At 45.0% G+C, this 21,707-nt stretch overlaps 1 protein-coding gene across 1 annotated transcript; it reads right to left on the bottom strand.

Moving 5' to 3' along the window:
• Positions 1 to 99: 99 nt before the first annotated feature.
• On the bottom strand, positions 100 to 21,707 carry btbd7 (BTB (POZ) domain containing 7). Its single transcript, XM_083998374.1, has 11 exons — positions 21,365 to 21,707; positions 14,519 to 14,746; positions 11,336 to 12,478; positions 6,693 to 6,901; positions 6,093 to 6,168; positions 5,515 to 5,675; positions 5,273 to 5,416; positions 4,615 to 4,804; positions 4,294 to 4,472; positions 3,639 to 4,043; positions 100 to 3,492 (listed from the first exon to the last, which is right to left on the bottom strand). Exons 2-11 carry the CDS (start codon positions 14,598 to 14,600, stop codon positions 2,716 to 2,718), a joined length of 3,366 nt encoding a protein of 1,121 aa, XP_083854500.1. The 5' UTR covers positions 14,601 to 14,746; positions 21,365 to 21,707; the 3' UTR covers positions 100 to 2,715.

Genomic DNA, 21,707 nt, shown 5'->3' on the forward strand with positions numbered 1-21,707 from the left:
GTTGTTTGTGAATTGGTGTTCATAATAAAGTTATTACACATTTCTAGAGTGTAAACAACCAAAATGAGATCAAATGAATTCCATAATATCAAACCAGTTTATTTTGAGGATGCACAAGTTGACCACTGTTATGCACCTTTTGAGGTGACAGTAGAAAAATAGATTCAGTGAAACTAAATGCAACTTAATATCAATCTACAAACATGTTTTCTATGATACCATACAAGTACAATGTACCTGTCAGAATTCAACACAAGCAACCACACATTTCAGATGGTTCAATTTCCAAAAGGTGCTAAATAACACTATGTACACAAAACGAGCTACATGAGATTTTTAAAGAACTATTTGATGCAGGCTGGTAAGCTGGTAGAAAAGAGCTTGCATAGACATCAAAGTCACTTCTCCAATAAAAGCCCAGCCGCAGGCGGGGGAAGGCACTGACTTCTCTACAGCAAAGAGCAAAACAAGGACTTTTATTCAATGGAACATTGTCCTGGAAAATAAAACAACTACCCAACATGAACATGGAGGAATCTGGAGTTTTGCATTTTTTCCCCATGAAGCAACCTCGATGGAAAAATGATTTTTCTGCTTGGCAACTTCATTACTGCTAAGCAGAGAGCTAATATCCTCAGATCCTCTACATATTCCTGTTACTTTTAAAGTAAAAGGAAAACAGGGGGGAGGGGGACATCGCTACAAACATGGTAATCCACACCTACTACAACATTGAACAGACTGCCCCTAAATGTGTTACATTTAAGAATGAAATAGATTCTGAGACACAATCTTTATACCACACATTCTTAGTGAGATTTCATGACACAGACAAGTACACAGTGTTGTCCACTACAGTAAAAACACAACCTTCAACAACCACTAAAATGTGATAGAAACCATTAAAAATTCATCAGAACATGTGGATCAATTCTTTATATACAATTTCCATTGGAGATATGAGCCTGCAATCACCAACTTGTCTTCAATATAAGATTCATATTGTTCAAAATTCATTTGATCTTTTTTCCCTTCGGCTAATAAACAGGTGGCTCCTACAGTGCAATGATATGCGTACGTGAGGTTGTATGCCAGCTGTAGGCTGTAACAGGCTTTTATGTGTGTCTTTGCAGGGTTGTGGAGCTACAGCTGCTGTGGCTCTTAAACAGTATATTTAACAGTATCAACACCGACTATGCAGGTAAACAATCTCCCATGCGGTGGTGAGATGGAGGCCTGATGTATATACATGTTTCTTTTTTTCTTTTAGCATTTTGGGGTGTAGTGAAATCCACCACTACCACCCCGATCAACTGCAGTGAATGTGCCTGTAGTGAACAGAACAGTCAAATAAGCAATTAACAGGGGTTGCGATATAATGACATCATACTTAATTGAATAAAGGTAGCTAAAACTGAATACTGAAAGCACTGATTAAGGCTTTAGATTTGATTACTTGATGCTATTGGATTAAACAGAACAACAGGGAGCTCGAGCACACTCTGTGCCATAGACTATAGTTCATCATCTCAGTCTCTCTGATATGTACAAACAGACCTGACTAAAGATGGGAGTGTACAGTACTGAGATTGTCTAAACACCTGTGTGTATCAAAGTTATTCTCGCACACAGACACACACACGCATACACATACGCACACACACAAGTGCGAACACACACCTGTTCCAGCTGCAAAACCAACAAACCCCCCGTGCTCCATTTGATCATGGTACGTCAGTTGTCATGGCACCCCTATATTCCCTACTCTATCTCAGTAATGAACCCGCCTGCGATTATTCTTCCTCCTGCTGCCGCCTCCTCCTCCCCTGCTCTGAAATACAGCGTGTTTCTGCCCCTAAGCTAGACACCGAGAGGCTGCGATAGTTAACGCCTGACACAATTATCAGACTGGGTTACTGGAGAATGACGAGCTCTGATGACCTACTTCCTGTTGGATCCAATTCCTGCTTTGTGTGACAAAGCCTTGGCCCATTACTCATCAGCACTGCAGAGCCATGGCCAGGAGGGGGGGTGGGGGTGGGGGTGGGGGGGACTAGTCAGGTGGGTTGCTATAGGCATGCTACAGACAGGAAGAAAATGGAAATACAAGTCATGGGAGGAAAAGAATAGAGCCAGGCGTATTTACATATGATTTTATCACAATACTTTGTCCCGGACTGTGTGCCATTGTTTGCTTGTGTAAATTGAGATTCCTATCCAGCCATCTCCCCATTGTATCCTGAAAATAATAGAGAGACAGCAGAGCTAATGGATATAGTCTTTGTTAAACCGTCAGTTCATAACTGAGCTACATCTAGTGTTGTGACCTCACGCAGGATTCACACAGCGTAGAGCTAACCTTTTCGTTACAATCAAACTCAAGAGACCGATCCATCCCAGGAGTGCCTGAGTCATCCTCTAAACCAGCAGGACTAGGCAGGGTTGCAGAGATCAATTACAAACATTGACAGTTAACCTACAGCTCTTACTCTTTCTGACTGTGTGATGGATGGCACAGTGTGATAGAGGTAGGACAAAAGAACAGATCCTATAAATAGCAACCATCGACCACCCCCTTTTTCCCTGCTCCTGTCAAACACACACACATATACGCAGGCACACATTTAGTGCATTGCCATCCATTGTGATAGACAGCCACTCATCACTTTTTTTTTTTTCCCTTTTCTTAACTCAACCCCTGGCCCTCCACTGGGGTTAAAGTGCAGATTTCTTATAAGGGTAGTCGGGCTTGCTGGGTGACCTGCGGTCTCTGGCGATCTCCTCACTGACACTGTTCCTGTGAGGCTGCTGGAGGGAACCAGGGCCTGACGACTCTCCAGCTATAACCATCTCTTCAGGAGCGTCTCTAGGTCCTGTGTGCCTGTCCTCGTAGCTGTCCATGTTTCCACTAGGGGACCGTAAATGGCCTAAGCCGTGAGTCAGGTCTGTCTCGTTCGATCGCCCCCTCGGGATATGTCCCATCCTGGGCTGGGCCCCGGAGGGACTGGCAAGGACTCCGTCGTGCCTCTGAGAGGTCATGCTGAGGACATCTAGCCGTAGCGGGTCTGGGGCAGTCCGTCCCTGCATGTGGCCCTGCGACTGAGAGTCAGAAATGTACGGGGGTGGATATGAGCCGGAGGGGTTGCAGCTGTGGCTGTAGAGGTCTGGTCCTGCGAAGGAGGGCAGAGGGTGAGCGGACGTCGGGGTCGCAGGTCGGCAAGAGAAGTCATACAGGTCGGGGAATTCAGCCTGAGCCTCCAACTTGGGTTCAGGAGCGTGTCTCTTGCAGGAGTGGCCGTGTCCGGGCCCGTGGCTGTGGCTGAGGCGAGCAGAAGGGCAGGGCCCGTGGGGCAAATGGTGGCCTGAGGGGCCCATGGGGCTGTGAGGGCCGTCTCTGTCCATCTCTACCATGTGCTGCTCCCTCAGGGACATGACTGAGACGCCGAGTGCGATGTCAGGCATGAACTCCCTCATGACAGGCTCCATGCTCATCTGCATTGAAGAACAGATACACATATGTGAGGTTACCTGTCAAATGAGCTGCTGCTGAGATAATCCTATGTGCAAACTATGACGCTGCATTTGAATAAAACAAAAACAGCACAAGGACTCTAGGCAGTAACACGTCGCACACTCACCGCCTGCTGGTCTGAAAGCAAAGCTCGGCCCATGGCCTGCGGGTTGGTGCAGTCTGGGGGCTGAGGCCGGGGCACGGAGGAGTACTCTGAGCTGCCGTGCTTGGCGGCCGCGTGGCGCTGGATCAGGGTGCGGTTGCAGGGATAGGAGAAGGAGCGGGTGGGGGTCGGCATGGGCACGCGAGGACGCCAAGCGCCCTTGAGCTGAGCGTGGCTGGGTGTGGCGGGAGGGTGGTAAGGGGGAGGTGGAGGAGGTAGCGGTGGGTGGAAGCCCGCTACCCCTTCCAGCTCTGTGAACATGCTATCCATGGCTGGGCTGCTGTTCACCCGACAACGACCCACCTGGCGCAGAGCCAGGATCGGACTCTCGTCTCCAAACCGTTCGTCAGGAAAGAACTTGTAAGGGTTCTGAAAAAAAAACAGAAAAAACAAAAACTGAGCTTAAGAGATCTTTATCTATTGTGCTGCAGACAAAGCAACCCCTATTTTAAGATTTTTTTTTTAAAGATTTATCTTCCTTGGGTTGTCCAAGGTCTGTGTCTGCTGCATCACTCAGGTCTGACTGTGTCCTCAGTCTCACCGTTCCCGTTAGTATCCCAGCCTTAGCAATCTCAGACATTTCTAACCACTTGGGAAAAGCTCTGTGCTCTCTGCTAACCTGCAGCAGCTCCGTGGCTCCGTCTGCCAGACCAAACTCCCTCAGCACCCGCAGCTGCAGCTCGTAGCTGACAGTGGCTCCTTCACCACAATTTAGGGCATAGGCTCTCTGGACCTGCTCTGTGTGTCTCAGCTCCTGCAGCCTCCGGATCATTTCCTTCACCACTGACAGCTGAGGCACTGAAAGATGCAAACAACACAAACACAGATTTGATAGCAGCTGTGTTAATACAATAGCTTTAATTGATTCAGAATATCATTTTGGATCACAGCATCATGTGCGATTTTGTATCAACTGTTCAGACCTCTACAATTTTCTTACCCGGAATTTCATTTGCTACAACCGATGGAGCTGTGGACAGATTGCCTGCCATTTGCTGGTGGTTGATCATGTGGCAGCACTGAGGCACAGCGTTGTTGACCATGTAGAGTGTGTCTGGGACATTGGACATGCGCACCAGTCGCAAACGCACCAGGTCTGTCTGCTCCACCATCATTTCATCAAGTACAGACTGAGGACAGATTGACAGGAGAGGGCAAGTGAGACCAGAAACTCAAAAATAATGAATAAATAAAAGTCCTACTGTACAACCCAAGGACATGGAAACGGTTTGCAAATCAGTTCCACTTGATTGAAACTTAATCTAGTAATGACTCTCCGGTCTGTGGATATGCTCATAAATATTCATGACTCTAGAAGGTCTAAAAGTTATTAGGAAAGTGTGCAAATGGACATCAAATGAATTTCAGTCAAACTGATGGAGCCAACTATTTACAATGGTTAAGTGCGTGTTATGGACATGGATGGTTTTAGCACTTTTCTGAGCTGTGAGCGTGTCCACAAATTGTCCCAAGGCTCTTAATGCTTAGCCTGTCCTCGCAGAACATCTGCTCTCCTTTGATGATAACTGGATGTGACACAAATAATCCACTACTTCCTGTGTGATCTGAAAACTTCATTAGTCAGAATGACCCTTTACCTTAGCCTCCTCCACGTAAGGGGAGAAGAGGCGGGGACGCACGTAGATGCCGGCGTTCTTCTGCCGTAACCAGGCGTTGGCCTTTCCTCCCTCTGCCGTGGGAAGCATGTCTGAGGGAGGGGTGCTGATCAAACCCCTTTTCAGCTGCGGACAGGGAGAGAGGGATGCGGATCAATACTCTGTTTACGCCGGTCACGATCGCTAAAGGTGCACACTCATTGTACACAGACAGAAGTACTGACCGCGTCAGCGAGGACATCGCTGTTGGGAGGTAAGATGTGCTCGGTTCGGATGAAGGGCAGGAGAGGAGACAGGATCTCCTTTAGCTCCTCCACATCCAAGTCTCTCCTTTTCACACCCCTCTTGTTTACACTGTGAGCTGTGCCACTCAACAGGTTGGGCTCTGGGTAAACAAGGACAGAACAGCCATTAGCAGCTTTTTAATTTAATGCATATGGCCGTGACAATTTATGTAACAATAATGACGCTTTTAATGCTTTTAATTCAACCTGCTGGCTATTTGTCAGGGACGTTTAATTTAGCAAATTATGAATAATGTTGCTTTGACTACTGCGTGTTTTCAAGCCCTGACAACAAGATATATAATAACCTTGACCATAAACCCCTAAAGACAGAAGTCGTTTACTGGGTCAAAACACACAATGACATGGTCAATCAGTGAGAAGTCACACCGAGGTTACATTTCGGCTCCTTTTTGTAATGCTTGCAAGTGTATTTTTGAGGCTCTGGTGAGTGGGTAATTTCCTCAGAGCCATTAGGGGGGCTGCTCAGAGGGTAATTATAGAGTGTATTATCTTACCCCTGTCTGCCATCCTCTTAATAAGCTGCTGCTCGCCCCACTTAACAACATACTTGAGAATGTCCTGTTCACTTGCCTGTGAATGAGAGCAAAGTACAGAGAAAAAGAGCCAGACAGAGAGTGAGATATAGGACAAGGTTAGACGCTGTCAGAAGCAAAAACTGGGAAGCTGTTAAATGAGGGTAAGGTGAAAATACAATATGTTCAGACGGTGTCGCAGCAAAGCTGAGGCCTGGTTGATTTGTTTGTGTGGTTGGATTACAACACTTCACCTCAACCATCTGGTGTGATGCCCGAGTAGATCGGCAGAGCAGATGACAGATCAGCGCTGATTAGATTCTGGGTTTGAAGGCATTTCCCACCAGGGAACGGTTTTACTCAACTTTGGAGACCCTGGGGGTCATCAGCGTGTGCTTGTGTGTGCAGGTGTAGGTGTGCAATTGAGAGAGACATTGTGCTAATGCATCCGTTTGTACGTTCCACTGTATTTTCACCACCTATTACTGAAACTTCGCACCACCAAATGTATCTTTCAGATTACACGCATGAAATGTAACAGAGGGTGACAACAGACTGACAGGTGATGTGCCGTTTCCTTACCTGCAGGTAGTCAGACTGAATTGCGCTGAGAAGGTGCTCTTTGCCCAGCTCGTAAAGAACATCTGAAGTGACAACCTGACTGAACTCTTCGCAGAGGAAGTGCATGGCTTGCCTGTGGACCCACTTAGAGCCGTACGGCTGGGAGCTCCACTTCAGGATGGGGACGAGTGAGTCCAAAGACAAGCTTTCCACAACAATATCCTCGCAGCCTGGGAGAGCCAATGAGATAGACAAACTATTTACACCCTGACATTCAATAAAGTCTCTTTATTGGGTACACATATTCCAAAACAAACACAGATGTTAAAGCCCAAAGTGTAACATTTAATAAAAAAACTACAAGAAAGAAAACAGTTAAACAGATTTAACTCCAGCCACAGCCAGATCGTCAGTGGTTGTGAATCATATTCACTGACCCAGGAAGTCTACCTCCAGTAGCCCCACATCCTCCTTGCTGCATTTCCTAAATCAGAGCACATACCAGAACAGCAGGCAGTGGTTTAACTCTGTAACACACCAACCCACAGAAATGCCTTTGATACCTTGATGTGCTTCAGTCTCAAGCTGCCTCCTCTTAACTGTGATAAGTAAACACAGCAGCCTGAGGAAATGTGCACAAGCGCACACACTTTGCAAATGTGTACACACTTGTGTGCATAAATCAAAAATGCATTAAAAAACCACAGAAAGCTCAGAGAATTATGTACCTGCTGCTGTGGCAATTAAAAAAAAAAAAGAGCCAAGTTTTGAAAACTCAGGCCTACACTTGCTATTGCATACTTATTCTGAGAGGGATTCATTTAGGCAGAATAAAACCTCCCTAGTACATCCCCTGAGAATAACTTATAATTGGTTTGGTTGGTCGGGCTATCTATGCCAATCCTCGACAAGCTAGAGCTTCAATAGCCTTTCTTCTCAGTCTGATCAATGACGTTTAATACAAAACGGACATCCGTGGAGATAAAGCCAGACTGACTGACGTCCAGCCAGAGCTGCTCTGAACTGAAATAAAAGCCGGCTGCCAACTTCCTCATTCCAGGCCATCCTGTCCATCAGCTCTCGGTTGGGCCAGTAGAAACACTCCTCTGGGAAACTCTTATCTTAAACTAGGAGATCTGAGCTGCCTTCCCACCCCCAAACCACTTTGAACACACACTCTGGGAAACACGACACCAGACTGGAGGATGATGAGTCCATCACTGCTTTTCCTTTTCATATTCATTCAAACAAAAGTGCACACACGTGAGCCATAATATACATGTATGCATATTCACAGATACATGCAAAGTTGCACACACTTATGATGCAACTTTCCCTTTGGGGAAAACGCAAAGCACTGGCAGGCGCCCGCATTGGTTTAAACGAAGGATGGAAATCCTGCATCGTTAAGGAGACAGATGAAGTTAAAACGTGGACCCAGGCACTTTGGCTTTTTTATCTGCTATAAACAGACTGGAAGAGGAAATTGATTCCCAACATCTGTGCCTCTGTCTCCAGCGCTCATCCCTGTGCTGTACGTCTTCTAGAAAGTGCTTTAGCTAGTTTAGTCTTTCACCTGTGTGTCTTTGCCCTCTCCTAAAAGCACACACAGACGATTCCCCACTTGGCACCAGGAGAGACACAGGAAAGCAAACAGCTCTGTTCTGTGTTAGCCCCATTAAAATTCACAGTGAAGAGCAGTCTTTTAAAATGCTGCACTTTTATTATAAGCTGCAGATTAGAATCAGCATTATATCTAATACTAAGCTGCCTCTCCTTCTCTCCACGGGTGGCACATCACAGTCACTGAAGCACAGCCGACTGACTGGAACTGCAACAGCAACAACTTTGGAGCATGTATGCATTTTGTCTTGTTGTTATTATTTGGAGCTCTGTGTTTATGGAGCACACAGTCTCTGAAGCCACTTAAACCACCAGCTGCACTCGACGGACTCTAAACAAGCCCGTGGATGTAAATCATGTCTGACAATCACTCAAGGACTAGACCTCCAGTCAACACACAAACAGTCCAAGATAGGGGACTGAAAGCACTGCTGGTCGGTCGGTGAACGTGGAGAGAGATGGAGCTCCAGTGCACACACACACTCTGAAACCACACCGATGTGCCTATCATCTCTGTGGTGCACTTGAAAAATTAATAAGGCTTTTAATATTGGTTGCTATTTGAGTGCGATGGAGTCATAAAGGGATACCCATCTAGAGAATTAATAAAGAGAGGAGCGCTTCGACTGCTCTGCAAAAACCTCCACGGGCCAAAACCTCACACAGCCAGGGGGCAGCAGTCAAGCAGCACACGAGGGGGGAAGACAGTGTGACAGATGAGAGGGCTCTTTCCATATGAAACCTCTGACATAAGCCTCTCTGCTGCCTCCTGAAGAGCCACGGCAGCTACTGAAGTCTCCAGTGTAGTGGTGGGATGGACTCGTTTCATAGCCGATCCACAAGATGTCAAGATTATTTCACACTTCAGAGTGTCTTAGGTTCAAAATTTGAAAAAACAAAAACAACGGAAGAGGGATTTAAAAAAAAGAAAGAAAAGGTAATGACAGGAAGTTGCAGAATAGACAAAGAGAGGGGACTTGAATGACACCGCCCTCACCACATTCCACATCGAGGTTTCATGGGAACTGTTTAGAGCTGAGCAACACAGTGGGAGAGGGAGGAGAGGGGACAAAAATACCCTTTGGTAGGGGCTTGCTGAAAGGGGGGGTGGGGGGGGGGGTGGTTGTGGGAGGGAAGAGGAGGTGATGGTGTGTGGGGATGTCACCATTTGCCTGCTTACAGGCTTAAGCTGCCAGAATGACCCTGAGAGTGACACTACTGCTTTGGGAGGGGGGTGGGGGAGGGGGCATCTAACCAGCTGTGTGTACAGTCAGTGAACGAGTACAGTCAGATCACTGCACAAGTCTTAAAAAGGTGATTGATTCTTGGCTCTTTAGTCGATACAGCTTTTCAGCAGCTGCCAAGAACTAATCCTGCGATTTAAAAAAAAATGTAGACAAGCATGTTTATTGCTGTCGACGACGGCCTTGTGCCCCAAACAGAGTTACACTTATCTTTGCACAGGAAGCTCCTGAGTGCCATTTCCATATCTACATACACGCCCATACCCATTAAGCCTGCATGATTATTTCAGAACAAAACTGTGGCACAAAGTACAACACAGGTCTGCAACATCTGCCTACCAATGAATCTCTCTACATGTGCAGTGAATTCAAACTGAACTTTATAAATCAATGTGCTAGCAGAGCATGCACTGAGGCTAAAACACTTGTGACTATGTTGTGTCTGCAGCTGCTTCACAGTAAAAGCCTTTCAGCCACAGAGGCTCTGATGAAAGCAAGGCCCAGAGCAAGGAGGGCTTTCACTGCAAGATCGCTCCTCTGAAGTGTGCTCACTCATAACAAACAATTACAGAGTGCATTTTCAATATGTTAAATAATATGTAATTTAGCAGTTACTGTTATGATTGCTGATGATATGAATCTGTTTTGACTGCATTACACAGCATGAAGCAGTGAAATGGAGTGCTTAAACGTATCATATCACCCTTTCAGTATTTGACGAGGGAAAGATAAGAGGGTTATATGATCATAGTCTAGAACTTTTCACATGCACCTGAAGTAGGCTGCTTCAGGCACTGCATACTGCAAAGGTTATTCCGATCGAAGAGGAGATTAGTTAGGTGTGTTGGAAACTGGACAGCACTCAGACACGCCACTCCAGAGGAGGTGAGAGTGACAAAGTAACCGGCTCATGTCAAGGAGCGGCCCGTAAACCTTTGGCATGTTACTGATGCCATGCTCAAAAAGGCAGCGTCATCCAAGCAAAGACGGAGCAGTGACTAAGTAGACGCGCAGAGTCGAGGCGCTGACAGAAGCTCAGATGCACCGCGTGTATCAGGCAGTGAGTCGTCTGCCCCCTGGAGACACAGACAAACCCTCAGCCGGTATCGGTCTGCTACTGGCAGATCGCAGCTCTAACACCCATCACTAGCTGTTTAACACCAGCCTCATCTGTACAGCCATGTTGCACATATGCTGACATATGGATGAGGTAGTTTGTCCTTGCTGCAATTCTAGCAGCATCGACACTCACTGAGACCATGCTTCAAAAAATAAAGCTTAATAAAGAAATAAAAATAGAATGCATCTCTTGTTTTCCTAAATTAGCTATAGTCAAGTAATTTTAACTAATCTCATGCTGAAATGAACTGACTAGATATTCTAATAGTAATATTGATCTGCAGGGCTTCAGACATTTTTACTAGGAGCACAGTGGCCCCTAACTTTAAATTTTAGGAGTGCAAGCTAAAAGTTTAGGGGCACACACTGTAGATCAACTTGCAAAGCAAATATTCACATTTTAAATCCATGATCCTCACACTCATTGGCCTGCCACCTGTAGTGATCTTTGAGTCGTCCCTTCCACGTTTTACCAGTGTTAAAAAAAAAACATGTGCAAGTAGATGAAAAATGTACTTGCACTGTCTCAAAGTTTAGGGGCAAAATCTGGCACCCTGATCTGCCAGAAGCAACAAGCAACAAGTGTAGACACCGCTGTACTGTAGGCAAGAACACCATGTCAAGAGAATAGTTGCTGATTTGTGTTTGTGTGTTACAATGTGTGTGGTTATGGCTCACCTTGAGCTAGCATACTGAACTCCAAGAACAGAGCGATGTGGTACAGCTCCATGGCCTCCTCGGTGCGGGTGCTGGCCCCGCGGCCCCCTGACACGAGGGCTTGGACCTCCCCCAGGCTGCTTGCTGACGGGCTGCCCCGCAGCACCAAGCCAAGCTCCACCACATCTGTGTACATGCAGTGGAGAATAACCTGCACGTACTTCCGGGGGATGATGGACTCATCCAGCACTATGCGAGTGGGTGTCTGCAAGGTGCGCTCTGTCATTTCTTCTCCTGTGCGGATACGTCTCTGCAAAAGGTTCCTAAAGAAAGGAGAACGTGCCGAGAGGATTGCCTTGTGTGCCCTCAGGTCCTCGTCTGGGGTTCTGGGCCCCCCGCTGCCTGCTGTGCTCCCCGTTGGTGCTGCTGCAACAGCCCCTCTCTCGTTACAGCTTTCTACCATCTCAGAGTCGGAGGAGAAGCTGAGCAGAGCATCATAGTAACACATGTAGTCGAACAAGCCCTTCATATCTGCCTCCAGGGAGTTGGGTGTGCCAAACTCCTCACTGAGCTGCACGAGTACATCCACGTTCTGGAGCCTGGTGTCCTCCGCTCCGCCCACCCCGAACTCCCCGGTGTACAGGTAGTGGAGCAGGGCAGAGAACATGGGCACGTCGATGCCAGCTGTCTCAACATCCATGAGGACCTCTGCTCCGTAGCCGGGGGACGAGGACAGAAGAGTCTTGAAAAAGGGGCAGCGGGCGGCCAGGATGGCCCGGTGGGCAGGGAAGCAAGTACCCTGGAAGATGAGGTCCACATCTGTGCAGTACTTGTGTTGGTAAAGGGCGGCGAGGTCCCGCTGCAGGCTGGGAGCCTCGGCACGTGCCAGGCTGGCCTGGAAGCTCAGCTCCTTGAGGGCCGCCGTGCCCTCATACTCCTCCACCAGGGCGTTGGTGTCACGGACGTCCCATCCTGATAAAAGTTCCCGCATCTGCCGCGCATGATCTGCAGAGCGGCTGGACTTCCTCCTTTTGATGAACCTCCGTTTGAGGGTTGCTAAACCAAGGCTCTTCTTCTTCCTGTCTGTGGGCCGATCATGGCCGTGCTCCAGGCTGTAGAGCTTAGACTCCCAGCCATATCCCTGCTGAGAGTAGGATGAGGTCCCTAGAATGGGAACACATGTGGGTTAGCTTCAGAAGAAACACAAAAATCTTCACATAGAAAAATGTAAAAATGCATTTATATAACCACAAAACTATGAGAGTTTTGACGATATCTGAACCCTGGATATTTTACTTAAAATCCTCTTCCAGTGAGACAAGAAACTTCACAACCCAACACCATGTCACTGGAGGCCAGACGACTAGAAACACAATCTGTCTCTGGCACCCCTGTGGTGTGGCCAACTCTGTCAGGCCAAGAACACACTATCCTGACCCAGTTACCAAAGCATTTGGATCTAGTTCAAAGGTAGAAAAAAAAAACACAGAATCCTTTTATTTTGTTTTGTTTTAGAACCAATTAAATGCTTTAGCCGTCTTTGTGCTTCCTAATGCACTTCAGCCCATTCTCATACTTGGGTTCCTTCAATTACACAGAAAAGCAGTTATCTTTGGCCTGAGAGACGGGACTTGTACGTCAGAGGAAGTTCTGCCAAGGAGATCCTCTCTGCCTACCCTTCTCTCAGCATCCATCAGTGTGACCCAAATAGTAATCATTCTAACGTTGTGAATCATCTGTGGCCCAGACCAGCTGAACCATGCAACTTCAGAGCGCAATGCAAACCCCAGAGGTCCAGGGGGCTACTGAGATAATTTGGCTCCTTTAACATTAAAGGGAGAAGTCTACAAAAACCTCATACCCATGTCATTTTGAAATTGAAATTAACAATGCTTTTTGTTGAGCGAGTTTTTTCTAATCTAAGACGCAGCTCTCCAAACCCTCTGGCGCTGAGGGCGGCTGCGAAAGATTTGAGGGCTATAAACCAGAAAGACTACAATTCACAATTCAAGATTTAGTAGAATCAGATCTGAACATGCCTCCAGACAGAGAGTGATCTGTAACAACTAGTCAAAGAAAAGATGTGACAGTTGCACAAGCAGCCTTCAGATGGCTGTGGACTAGTTACTTTTAACTTAAACTTTGAGTATTTAATGTAATCTTGGTTAACTACATTGGAAACAGGTTTCCTTATAAGCTGCCCCAAAAATCCATATGGCAATGTAGCACCATTTCTAATACATTTGAATCATGTATGAGTCAACAGCCCAATTCAACACCTCTCACGCACAAAAATATTCACCTCTCATACAGTTTGTTTCCATGGAAGCTCGTTGGTAATCTACTAAAGTGTGAGGGTGGCCACTACAGCTGGGCAACATATCGATTTTATGATAAATCAGAATTTAAGCTTTAAGGACAATGATGAAAAGTAAAAAAAATAAAATAATAAAATTTCACTTTAATTTAATTATGGTATGGCGCCTCCATACTGCTTCTCTGACCTTCCACGTTTGTACAGTAGACACAGGTGAGATATCAACATGGCAGCATGCAAAAATAAAAGCAAGGAGATTGTTCCCCAGAAAAGGTCCCGTCACATCCCTAGTTGCCTGCGGGTGGTTCATGGAGTTTTTAGCATCCGATCTCAAACAAACCATTGTCCATTGTAAGGTTTGCCAAAAGTCCGTGGCGACTAAAAGCAGCGGGACGGCTAATTTATTCCAGCATCTCAAACAGAGGCCGCGGCAGAGTGGGAAACATCAGCGGAACAGTTTTCCCACAGTGTCCCACATGAACAGACGAGCTCCCGGTGGAAAGACATTACTGATAGATAGATAGATAGATAGATAGATGCGGTGGTGTTTCATATTGCCAATGATACAATGCCAATATATACTGTACGTGTTGAAGACAACCAACCCCCAGATACGATCTACTCTTAGGTCTTGTCGCCTAGTACCGTCAGCTGGTAGACCCCAGTTATGGGTTGTATTGATGTATCAGGGGTACATGCAGCCAAATTGGATACATTTCAGTTGAGAGTGTTTCTGATCATGAATCATATTTGTGACCAATAGTTCAGCTGACACATTTTCATCATATGCCAACTGAAAATCCGGACTATTCTATCAATATTGACCGAGTTAACCAAACAGCTATTTTCAACCCAAGTAATTGATGAATAAAATACAAAACACCTACCTATAAATGTCTGCTGTGCCTGTGCATTTCCCCCTATGCGTGGGGAGCATGAGTGTGGATAGCTGGATCCATTGGCACCCATCCTCACTTCTCTTCACTTGCTATTTGGGGGTCCCCCCTCTTGCTGAGTCATTCTGCTCAGACAACGTATTCCTCTCAATCCTCAGTTGTGGGTCAGGCACGGATCCTCTGAAGTGTCCTCAGAGCCCCAGGCCCAGCCTGCCATGCCTGGAGGAAGGAAGATGAAAGAGGAGAGAAAGCATGGTGAGAGAGACGTTTAAGCCAAAGAGTGATTACACATTAGATGTCGCTGACTAACATCTCACAGGGATTACAACGTGATGAGTTTGGACAGTTTGGACTCTGTCAAAATATAATAAACGACCAGGGGGCGTCGGTGCTACGGAGGCTGAACTGAGGGACATCCATTACAATCCATCACACTGTTTCGGCCACATTGATTACAGTGCAAAAATGATTCATGGCTGCCTTGGAAATTTTACAGACCTGAAATGCTAAAAATTGAGTTGAGGAAGTTTTTTATTTTTTAAGAGAGAGGGAGAGACAGTGTTCATCTGCGTTTTTCAGGCTCCTATCTATAATCTTCAACACTGACTTATCTTAACAGAGACTTCCTCCGTTTGGCCCTGAGGAAACTGACTGGCAGTCAACAGCAAATATAATGCCGATGTATGTTGGTTTTTGTAGGGAGGGAGGTGCAACCCACGCTGCCTTTGCTCTTCCTGCTCGTTTTAGCTGTTTGAAAAACATTGGAGTCTAATGAATAATTTGGATGTTTTTTCCAGTTCAATGTGTATTTATGCAGTGTATAATTATACTGGAATTTTATTGACAGTTCATTGACCAAGGTTACATCAAATTGAGGCAAGAAACTTACTATTAATTTCTCATTAAATAACTATGGAAATTTATCTCTGAGCTACTTTTCAAACCACATCCCAAATTAAGTTCATGCCAGACTGAAACAGACAGACTCAACTAGGCCATGTGTCATAGCTGTGATGACTTGTAGTGTTGTTGTACAAGTGAAACTCTTCAGTGATCAACAACATTGTTTTTATGAGAAATGTCACATCTGAATACAATATAACTTGAGACGAACAATGTTGCGACACTGTACAGCGCTAGGTCGTACACATTTATCTACATACAGTCGAAGCTTCCCTTTTAATACTTGTGGTTGCGTTAGGCCGTTGTGGTCAATGCCGCAATGAGAAGAACAGCTTCATGGCAATAACTGACTGGTGTATGACTTTTGCATCGGTATGATTAAGTAATTTGATTTGTCATATATTAATTAATCATATGAGGCAAAAATATTTCCTGTCCTGTACAGATTTCTCAATAGGCTTTAGAGTCCATTTTGCAGCTCGCTCAAACAGTCATGGCTTACTCAATGAGAGCTATGCCTACATTAATATTAAAAATAACACTTTAGTTTTACTAAGTCAAAATGTTTTCTGTGAAAGTGGCCTATTGAGTTTCAGTTTGATACAGACAGATATAGTATTTCTAACCCGTGATAGAAAAAAAAGCTACATATCTTGATAGAGGGGTTTTCTCCTTATTGCAGACCCAAAATGCGACACCAGTTCTGGCTAGTTGTTATTTTATGTGTTTGGTTCAGCTAAACTGAAGTTAATGATGGAAACTTGGTGTTTAAAACAGGGTCAGAGTTGAACAACTGGACTGGCTGTCACTGGGTACCAGCTAACAGAAAACAGCAACTCATTAACTAAGCGTACTGTCAACTAGTCAGGCTATTAATTACACACCGAGTGTATCCGACTTCATTTCTACCAATTAGTAGACTGGAGATCAAAATAATCTGAATAATTTTCGAGAGGAAAAACTTACATCGTGGGTAGCGTTGCATAAACACACCCGTTCTTAAACATTATTAAGAGAGTTTGAAATGTAATTCCCATTGCTCTGGCACTTTATAGTATGTCTATATCTACATTCTTCTTTCTTCTTTAAGAAACCAGACAGAGAACTGGAGTGTGATGGGAGATCTGTTTTATCTCAGCCTGCTAGTTTTTCCTGCCTACCATACTAATAAATCATTGTGTCTGCCCCTGTAGAGCAGCACTCCACAGCCTCCCAAGGGTTCAGTGGAAAACCACAGCCTTTTACTCCACACACACACACACCAATAGTCACCAAGCAGTCACACCAAAGCACTCCAATAAAAATGTTAGTTGATCTTCATTTCATTAGACTGCTTTAAATAAGCCTCATCTTCACAGGGAATTCGTTTGGACAAAATTAGAAATTGAATTTGAATATGTAGGAGAGGAGGAAGCCCTTGAGATATATACCGTCTTGTTTACAAAAGGGGGTGGAGGAGTTGGGGGTCCTCAAAGGAGCACGGCAGAGGCAGAATAAAACAAAGCAACCAACACATCAATTGAATATGCTGACTCCCAGCGAGGAAGACTCGCAGCTTCAACTCATTCAAAAGAGTGAACCAAATTTAACTGCAGCTGCAGTGCAGAATTCTAAAAGCATAATTTAGGACAGCTATTTCCTTGAGACCTGACTCACACTGTTCAATAAGGAGCATCTCTGCCATAATCTCTCTGATGCCGAACATTAAGACACTTCTCTGCAGTTTAGACCGAAACAGTGTGCAGCTCTGTCGGGCTCGGGCTGGGTGCAGGGGAGGGCAGAGCTACAGACGGGGGGGAAGGCAGACGCCGGCCGAGCTGGACTATGCGTCCCTAATGAGAGGTGACAGGAGACACTCCCTGCCCCCACCTATCTCTCACTGCACACACACACACATATTCACACACAGACATACGCACCCCTTCAAACTGCTCACCTTGCCTCAGTCATCTGGATTATTTTATTCTATTTAAATCAGGCACTTGCAGAGGTTTAAAAGACAGAACCGCAGGCTCCCAGAGAACATTACCATACAAAAAACGCCTGGCACAAGAACAGGACCGATGTATTATTCAAATGACAGTGAGGGCACTTTATCAATCATTTATGTGGATTTCATCATCATGGCTCCAGAAAAGGGAAGAGGCAGGGTCTCCTTTCCTGTCTGCAACCCCTAAATTCAGGAGGACATTCCTATTATTTCAGTGCAGACTTGTACAAGTCATCCCCCGAAACCAAAGCTCATCTAATAAAACGCACAGATTCAACCTTCTGAATTAAAGTGACAGGAGTAATGAAGCTAGGATGGCACGACAAGACTTTGACAATCAAAAGCGATGTGAGGAATTATTTGGGCAGCGTAGCACATGATTGAGAAATCTCTTATTTCTTGCATTTCTGGTTACTCTATAACAGTTTCTGAATCTAAAAAGGCGGCAATTGTTATTCTAAAAAAAATGCTACAAAGAAACTTGGTTGCCGTGTCCTCCAGTGGTCCTGCTGTGAGTCCTGTGAATGAAATGATGAAATCACAGCCTTTTGATAGTCACCTTTGTTTGGCTCAATGACCTAATCCTCTGAAGATGAGTAATCATGAAGCCAATGTCACAGGCCTGAATGAAAGGGCAGCAACAGCAGAAGCACTAAAATGGTGTACATCCCCTTAACGCTTTCCTGTCTAAAATAACACAGTAGCTGCAAAGTTCTTTCTGAACGTATTCGGAAGCTCCAAATATACAGGAATTTTAGTCCATTTCCTGAATTTAATGCAACACAAGACAGATGTCCTGACAGATGATTACTTGTCTTGTTGTAATTGCAGTTTAATAAGTTCAGGAGAATATGAATAAAACTGTTACAGTGTCACAAAATGTGTTAAGATGTGTGGAGAGTTGGCTTTGCTAACTACACTGGACAGAAATACTGCTTCAGACAGTAATTATAGACCATTTGATATTTGATACAATCAGAGGCGCTCTAAAAGGGTCATATTAAGCAATGCCGTGGTGAGCAGAAACCAGAACTTTCGGACACAGTGACCTCTACAGTATTGATGTGTCTGCACACACCCCACAGTCAGATGTGCAAGTAGAATTGGACCGCAGATGGAACAAGAACAAAAACAAGGAATGAATTCATCCCTGCTAAAATACTAATTTCATATGTAGTCTGAAATGAAAGCTGGAGAGCAAAATAAAGAGGCACACAGCTTATCTCTGCAGTGTTTTTGCCAATCAGGTCAATCAGTACGACAAAGAATCAGGGCATTGGACTTATCACTAACTCCTGCCGAGAGGGCGACAGGAAACTACATGAATCAGAACAGACTAGAAAATAGCAACAAACTGAAATGACAGAGACAGACAGAGGAAACAAAAGTGCCCACAATGATGATGATGACTCATGGTGGTCAGCCTCTGGATTAGCCTGTGTCAACCAACAATATGAACCATGGTCCTGCATATTTGACATTTCACTGGCCACGTCGTCAGCTGATCACATTTTTTTGCCATGATACGCAAACAAAACAGCGGATATCAGAATCAGGCCTGAATTAAAGGGCAGCTGCAGCAGAAACATTAAAACATTGTATATCCCTAAACACGTGCCTGTCTCAAATAACACAGTAGCTGCAGTGCTCTTTTATACGTTGAAAATACACAGGGTTTAACAATATCATTATTATTTTATCAACTAATCTTTATGTAAGCCCTTTAAATATACATCCAATCAGCAAACATGCATTCTTTACTTTTAGATGATGAGTAAAACATCATGATACCCACAAAGTGACAAAGCCTGAATGGATGCATGACAGTCTCTAGGTCTGCTTGCACACTGACCGAACAGGGACATCTTTTCAATAAAGAAATGTTAAGTGTACACACACTAATGACTATACAAACACCGCACGGCAGTCAATCTCCAGACAGAGTATGAATGGCAACTCATGAAACAATGGGTGCTTATTTTAAGTGAGTTGTCAATGCTGCTGGTTGCGTTCTCCATCCAACTGGCCAGGGCAAACAGCGCTCAGGCCAAAGTCCAGCAGCTCATTCAGTTTCTCCTGTTGCAAGTACTTGCAAGCTCACAGCCTTTCATGACAGTCATGGACTTCTGAGCATGTAACTCCAAATAATTACATGTCATTGCATGGCCCTGCAGCACTGGCTCAAATTCTTAAAGGGATAGTTCAACATTTTTGAAAATTGGCCCATCGCCATGATCCCCCTAGTAATAGCAGTAGGTTCGTTACCTTTAATTGTTGGTCCAAGCTGCTTTTAGATCGGGGGAGAAGAATACCGAGCGGCGCAGCTACACTACGGAGGCTAATGGAATTTCTTGGTTTTGCTCATCAAACTCAGCAAATACACAACCAAAAAACTCAAAAACGCTGTGGTGGACAAGTTGTGACCTGCACATTCACCACGCTATGAGATAATAGCGGAAAGTTGCGAGATGGAGTTGTTTTAGAGGCAAAGTCGGACTTTACACTCTAGACGGCTGCTCGGCGGAGTGATTTCAAAAGCGCCTGTTTACTGCAGATACGTCCGTATACTACGGCACTGGCTGAGGTGCGCACACTGTGTCCCTCCGACCAGTGGTTCACTGAAGAAAGTAGTTCCGAGTATTTGCTTCACTTCTCTTAACTTTCCGCTATTATCTCATAGCGTGGTAAATGTGCAGGTCACAACTTGTCCACCACAGCGTTTTTGAGTTTTTTGGTTGTGTATTTGCTGAGTTTGATGAGCAAAACCAAGAAATTCCATTAGCCTCCGTAGTGTAGCTGCGCCGCTCGGTATTCTTCTCCCCCGATCTAAAAGCAGCTTGGACCAACAATTAAAGGTAACGAACCTACTGCTATTACTAGGGGGATCATGGCGATGGGCCAATTTTCAAAAATGTTGAACTATCCCTTTAACCTGGTCAAAGGAGAAGCCCAAATATTAAAAGGATGCATTGAATGCACCCTTTCCAAACAAACAAAAACAGAAAGAAACAGTGCAGGTTGTCTCTCTGAGGAATACAGGGTGTACAGTATGCTGGGCCTGACCAGAATTTCAGTGAGATTACTAAAGGATTATCACAGTGTGCATATGGCTCCTCCACACTTAAATAGATGGTGACCCAAGCAAACATCACAGACTTTGGTAGAGAAACCCCTTGCGACCATTAAACAAAAAATATCACTTGGTTGACAAAGGCATTTAATAATGTAGACCGCTAATAAGACAGAATTGCAAAAAGGAAATCAGCAAATATAATGCAATTGCTGCAATTACTGACCTTTAGATGTATTTTAAATGTTACTTCACTAATGAAAATCATTTGGACTTTGGTATGCCAATAACCCCATACATTTAAGCAGACCATAGACTGCAATAGACGGCAGACTATATCACTGCCATTGTACGTCCTATCTACAACTATATGACTCAGAGGCAATAAACAGCAACATGTAGGCTGATCCGCAAAGTAGAAATACAAATCCATCCTAAAGTTTTGTTTAAACTAACCCGGTCTATTAAACAGGAAAGAAGTGTTTCCGTCTGTACAGAAAAAAAGAAAAAATCAATCGTTTTGAAACGGCTTTGTTAGCCTGACGTTAACGCGGAGCTATTGTCGGTCTTCGGGCTCCTGACGGGCTACCGCGGCTCAGCGGAAGCCCTGGATAAAAAGTGTTTGTAAGAGCAAAAAAAACAAGCAAGTGGTTTGTTTGTCTCGACTGATAAAAAAAAGGGGGAGTTATGACCAAATGTTTCGCTACAGCCTAGCAAGAGGAGTCATATTCACCACAGCCCTGTAATTAGTAGCATATCCTAAGAGGCTAGCTCTCTCCGCTGTGTCGCGTTGACTTCAGCCCTCGGTAAAGAGACATTTACTTCGAGCTGTAAAGCGATGCAACTGTTGAAGGCGAGCGGTCGGTATATTTACCAGAAAGTGGAGAGCTTTGTGGGCTTTAATTTCCTCCGTATCACCTCGTAGTTTAGTCAGTACTCCGACCCAAGTTGTCCCTGGTAGAAGAGAGAGAGAAAAAATGCAGCTCAACACCTTCTTTTTCCAACTCTGCTCATTACGCACGGCTCGACGTCAACGTCCACATTTGATCCCTAATGTGCGATCATTTCCACTTGCGTCGACTTTCCGGAGGGTTTTCGACATTTACCTCGACTAAAAACTAAAGAAGAACCGTTATTTTACTATCGGTTCGGTTCGGTATTCCCCCATAGTAGCACAACGCCTTGTTGGGTGGTTGTTATGGCCTATCCCAACGCTA

This window comes from Trachurus trachurus (genome assembly GCF_905171665.1).
Source record: "Trachurus trachurus genome assembly, chromosome: 22".
Classification (NCBI taxonomy): domain Eukaryota; kingdom Metazoa; phylum Chordata; class Actinopteri; order Carangiformes; family Carangidae; genus Trachurus; species Trachurus trachurus.